Here is a 5,715-nt window from a genome sequence, read left to right on the forward strand (position 1 = left end):
TTTCTCTAATCTCAGCATTACAAAAACCTGTTATGTTGGAAATATTAGCACTTTCTCGAATAGTCTAATCCACGAGTAGACAGTAAACATGGCAAATACGGTATGCATCTCATACCGATACCTAAGCATGTGAGCACGTACAGTACATAGAACCGCCTCGACTCTCAGGAAGGTAAGATCATCAATCAATAGTAGGCTGCTGCTCTGTGTAGTTAAAGATGGGATCCAACCTGTTCTGTTTGCTTCTTTCCTATAATCTGTGCTCGATTCCATATTTCTGTATCCTTCGATTCCCGGGACAGATCTGATCTCCTTTATACTTACCTCAAACAACGAGGAAAGTCGAGATGTTGATGAGAAAGGGACTTTTCTCAAGGCCAAAGAGTGCTCTTTAACCATCTATGAACAGCATATATACGGCTAGCACATGAACGAGCAAATAGGGGATGAACGAGTCATACCCTCCGGTTGGCCAGGCCAGCGCGGCGGCGGCGGCAGTAGCCTCGGCATCAGCCAAGGCCTTCTTCTTGGCGACTTCGTCGTCAGCCATGGAGTCGATGTGGAGGAAGTAGTGGAAGCAGAGGCAGACGAAGACGGGGACGGATCAGGAGCAGTCGCGTCGAGACGCTCCCCAAAAACCTTATTGCCGTTCTCCCAGGCAGGATCTCGAACGACAGGGTTTCGGAGGCACCTGCTCTCTCGACCAACCGTGAACGCGGTCGTCGGGATGGGATCGCTGGAGGCAGCACAGTGAGAGGAACAGTAGATGACGGCTAGGGTTGTACGATAGGGAGCGAGTGAACTGAGTTAGGGTTCACTCCACTGTCCGCGATCGTCGGGATGGGATCGCAGCACATTGAGAGGAACAGTAGATGACGGCTAGGGTTGCACGAGAGGGAGTGAGTGAACTGAGTTAGGGTTCACTCCACTGTCCGCGAACAACCCATGGTCCAACGTCTCGGACAGTGGCGCTTAATAAGCTTCGGCTCGGCACATTTCCGCAACCCGCGGCGCGTGCGCGCGCGCGCGTCGTGACGAGGCGGGCGGCGGAGGAGGAGGAGCGCGCGTGTACAGCTCCTATTCCCAAGCTTTCAATAGCAAGTGATAGAGCAGCCCTTATGAAGAGGTCTCACTCTTCTTACCGTAGCAGTATGGGACTAAACATCCCACATTTCCAACCACTTGCCGTACACATGCATGGGCCTTAGAGATTAACCAGGGATTATTGTCTTATATGGGCCTAAGCCCATCCATAATCCATCCTGTTAGCTGTGCTGGTCCCTCCTGAAACTGAGATTTCTCGTTACTAGTATTATTTTTTGGAAAAAAGTACACCCTCTGTAAAGAAATATAAGAGTGTTTAGATCACTATTTAGTGATGTGATCTAGATCACTAAATAGTGATCTAAACACTCTTATATTTCTTTATGATATAAAATTAGTCGCGATATGATGATATTACTAGTTACCACCGTTTGGAAACACTTAACGCATTGAGAAAATAGCCCTTTTCCAGAAACAGAAACGATTACTAGGAAAATAAATTGGGGGAATAACCGGTTCTGTTCTCCACGCTGGCAGGTTAGCCGGCAATAACCCCCGTAACCAGGCAAACTGATCAAAATTGAAATTTGATATGCTTTCTACATTTTTATTTACATATAGGTGTGTTTTTACATACTCTATGATTTGGGTGTGCTTTCTAAAATCTGTGTAAATCTGGTTTATATTCTATGAACTCCATTTGAATTTTAGTGATTTTACAGCCTTGCATTTGAATCTGAGATTTCATATGATTAGTGGTTCACATATATAACAACAGAAAAACTAATGAGACATAGGAACTTTTCTGAAGAGGTTAGTGGTTCACCAAACATTTTTCCTTTTAAAATCAATCAACTGCGTGCATAGCGGACCACGGCAAAAAATAACCAGATCTCAAACCCTACAAATCAAATAAGAAAATCCTTTTGAACCAATGACGCCTTGCCGGAGAATTCATTTGGATTTTGCCCTGGCATGTCCGGGGCTCTGGTTTCGGTTCCTGCGCCGTAGCCTCCTCCTCCCAGCATACAAAAATGGCCAGTTGCTGGCCGCAGCGGCCAATCGTACCGAGACCAAGGGATGTTAAGTCGTGCGCGCATGGAACCAACCCCGTGATCCCATATCGCGTCGGTAGCTCTGTACCAAACGGACCCTCGCGCGCCACCGCCGAGAGGAACCAAGGCCAGCGCCATGCCCAGCGACGCCGCCCTCTCGCCGGCGCCGACCGGCAGAAACAACGGCGGCAAGATGCAGAAGCTGCTCAAGTCGGCCTTCAAGCGCGGCGACTCTCCGGCCCAGGCGGCCGGGGAGGAGCCGGAGCTCAGCCCGTCCGCGTCCAGGGGGTCTGGCTCGGGCAGCGGGCGGACGTCGTCGGGGAGGCGTGTCGGCCGAGGCGACGACGTGGGCGACCGGTCCAGCCGCGAGAGCGTCGAGCTCGACGCTGAAGGTGAAACGAGCCGTCTCCCTTCCCTAGTCCATTTTGCTTTGCCTTTTGCACGGCTCGTAAAGTGTTCACAGCTTTTGTTAACCCTGATTTAAGCTGAGCGTGGCCGAAGGCACGGATCTTTTTGCCCCTCATTTCATAAGTGGGGTGAATTGTGAAGTGAATTTCACTAATGCACCATCTTTTTTTTGGCAAACACTAATTTAAAATCAAAAGTATCTCAATGCTACTCCTTAACACGAATCATGTTTTGTCTATTGATGGAACAACAATTTATACTTTGAGGTGTCTAATGTCTCCGTCTATTGAGAATCCTTTAACTTTACAAATTCCATGGCTCTCCTGATTTTCGTTTACGTTCGCTAGCCTAATTCTTTGTTTAACTACGAAATTTCGTCACAGCACAATATAGCGTACTGACATCATCCCAACGTGGCTACGATTTTTTATCATCGTAATTTCCAGTGACTAGCTGACATGGTAACCAACGATTAAGCAACAGCTCCTTCTCCACTTCAAAACAAGGAGCCAAGAAATGGCCATGGCAATCACAAGACGTTGTGTCAGAAACCAAAATCCTTCCTAGATTATAGCTCTCGCAAAAATTTGCAACCGAAGAGATCAGTGAAGTTCTTGCTGTGCTCTGCAAAACCAGTGAGGGCGGGGGGACATGACGAAAGGGTCCCTAGCCCAACACAATTATATTTCTGTCAACATGATTTTGTTTACGAACCCTCGCAGATCTTCAACACGTCGGCACGATCTCTCATGCTTGTTGCAACGTTTGCAGCTCAGAATTTTAAATTAAAGTGCTACTTGCAAGCATATGGTTGTTTGACAGATCACTTGTGAAGGCCAAAGAACCAAATGCCAACATTGCATCTGCTCCAGTAAACTATTATTGATCGTTTGTTAGATATAAATATTGCGGTTTAATTCTGGATCCATTTGAGCAGCTGGTTCTATATGTCACCTCACATTCTTCTGTCAGATTTACACTGTGCAATAGTTGAGCGTTGAATCGAATTTACTTCTGGTGAAACATTCTCACATGAGATGAAAGTAAATTCGAGTGCAAATTAAATTAACTTTGGAAAGATTTGATGACGTGAACTGAAGGTTCCAAGAACGACAAGATGCTGGCGGCGCTGCGGGACTGGAAGATCGCGTCGGCGTACGAGACGTTCCCGTGGGAGAAGAAGATGAAGGAGCTGCTGCCGGTGCCGGAGTCGAGCCGGTTCCTGTCGCTGCTGCTGCTCCCCAAGGCCACGGACGGCACCCACACCCGCTACAACACGCTCGACGACACCCTCGCCCGCGCCGACGCCTGGCTCGCCTCGTCCCGCGCCTCCGGCGTCCCCGTCGAGCTCGCCAGCGTCCAGACGGAGGCGCTGCTCACCAAGATCTCCGGCGAGACGGCGGTGTCCACGGTGAACATGGGCTCCCTGTCCGACCTGGCCAACATGTCCAACGTCAGCCTGTACGGGTTCGAGGACTACCACGGCGTGGACATCGGCGTGGTGCGCGCGGTGCGGCTGTGGTACGCGCCGTCGGGCCCCGGCGGCGAGATGGCGGTGGAGATCGCGCTGCGGCAGGGGGACACCAGGCTCGGCTTCGCCATCAGCCGGACCGAGGAGGGCTTCATCTACGTGTCGTCGGTGGCGGACGAGAGCACGCCGGGCGTGGCGTCGACGCGGTCCGGGCTGCTCGAGCTGCACCGGGCGGCGAGGCGGGCGGGCAGGCTGCTGGTGGTGTCGAGGGTGGGAGGGGAGAAGGTGCTGCCGTGGATGGTCTCCACCGCCGGCGACGTCAGGTGCTACGACACCGTGTCGCTGAGCCAGAAGCTTTCGCTGCACCGCCACGCGCTCCGCCCCATCACGCTGCACTTCCTCACGTGGGATGAGGGCGTCCTCGCCCTGCCCCCGCCGGCGCCGGGGCCGCTGCTCATGCTGTCGTCCGAAGGCGACGACGAGGAGATCGATGCCGACGGGCCGGAGATCGCGGCCGGCAAGGGGGGCAAGGGCTCGTCCTTTAGGTTCCAGAACATCGGACTCCCGGATAGCTGGCTGTGAATGAATCCATGGATTCAGAGCGGACCTGCCGGCTATACGTCAGTCAGTCGTGTAATAGTGACAGTGCATCTCGTTTTGTGTATTTATTAGCTTTGTAATTTGGTAAGATGAGGAAAAAACCACCGCCTTTTGAGACAAATCTGTGCTTAGAGCAAGTATAATAGAGCTGAGTCAGCGAGCTATAAGGAATAAACTATTATATTTCTGTTTAGTTGGAGAAAAAAGAAGAGAACAGAGAAGGTAAGCGGGCTCTTCGTGAAGAGCCAGCTCTAGCACGTACTCCTATGCACTTTATGAGAATGAAAGGTGAGCTACATAATAAAAAAGTAGTACATTCTTTTAATCTACTATTGTACATGTTAGCTATAAGATGGGCTGTAAATGACATGGCACTGACTTATAGCCAGCAGCTGGCTATACTATTAACCATGCTCTAAAGAGCACTAACTCTTGACTGAAGCTTGACTGAGAGACTGAGCACTAGATGGTGGCATCTCCAATACGGACTCTAGCACTAGATGGTGGCACTCACATATGGGCATCTTCAACACGAACTCTCAAAATGCCAGCATACATCCGACGCGATTTGCCATCCAACACGTCGGTTAATGGATGACGTTTGAAATCCTATAAATTGGACACAAACTAGGAGCGGATTTGCGGGCGTCCGGACAGCTGCCACGTATATGTCTGACGCCCCGGACCAAGCCAAAAACTGTCACTATCCCTCCATTCATCCAAATCTTGGTATCATGGACATTTCAGGACTTACGCTCCTTGCCGCCCCAGAGAGTTCTTCAAGGACGTGTTTGGTTGCCTGCATACACCTCGACCAAGCCCGCGCGGGAAGAATCCGGCCTGTTTGGTTGCCTGTATACACTGTTGGGCCTGCATAATACGAAACTTAAAGCACCTCTGGGCCTGACTCGCTGGAAACGCTCAGATCGGCAGTTTCTTGTGAGCCAGGCCGAGGCGAGCGCAAGAGAGCGGGCCCTTGCACGAGTGGAGACGGGAGGGAAGTAAGCTTCTATCTAATCTCCTCTCTTCCTTGTCCCTTTGATCTACACAACGATGCTTTGATTCGAGGTAAGCTCTACACGAAAAAGATGCACCTCGATGCTACGGTTCCATTTAGGCGATCGGTTCGTAGTTTCG

At 50.7% G+C, this 5,715-nt stretch overlaps 1 protein-coding gene across 1 annotated transcript; it reads left to right on the top strand.

Annotated features, from left to right (window-relative positions):
• The first annotated feature begins 1,961 nt into the window (after positions 1 to 1,961).
• LOC123121007 (uncharacterized) lies at positions 1,962 to 4,771 on the top strand. The gene is made up of 2 exons (XM_044540958.1): positions 1,962 to 2,491; positions 3,608 to 4,771. The coding sequence occupies exons 1-2, from the start codon at positions 2,236 to 2,238 to the stop codon at positions 4,558 to 4,560; spliced, it is 1,209 nt and encodes a 402-aa protein (XP_044396893.1). The 5' UTR covers positions 1,962 to 2,235; the 3' UTR covers positions 4,561 to 4,771.
• Positions 4,772 to 5,715: the final 944 nt, after the last annotated feature.

This window comes from Triticum aestivum, chromosome 5D (genome assembly GCF_018294505.1).
Source record: "Triticum aestivum cultivar Chinese Spring chromosome 5D, IWGSC CS RefSeq v2.1, whole genome shotgun sequence".
NCBI classification, from domain to species: domain Eukaryota; kingdom Viridiplantae; phylum Streptophyta; class Magnoliopsida; order Poales; family Poaceae; genus Triticum; species Triticum aestivum.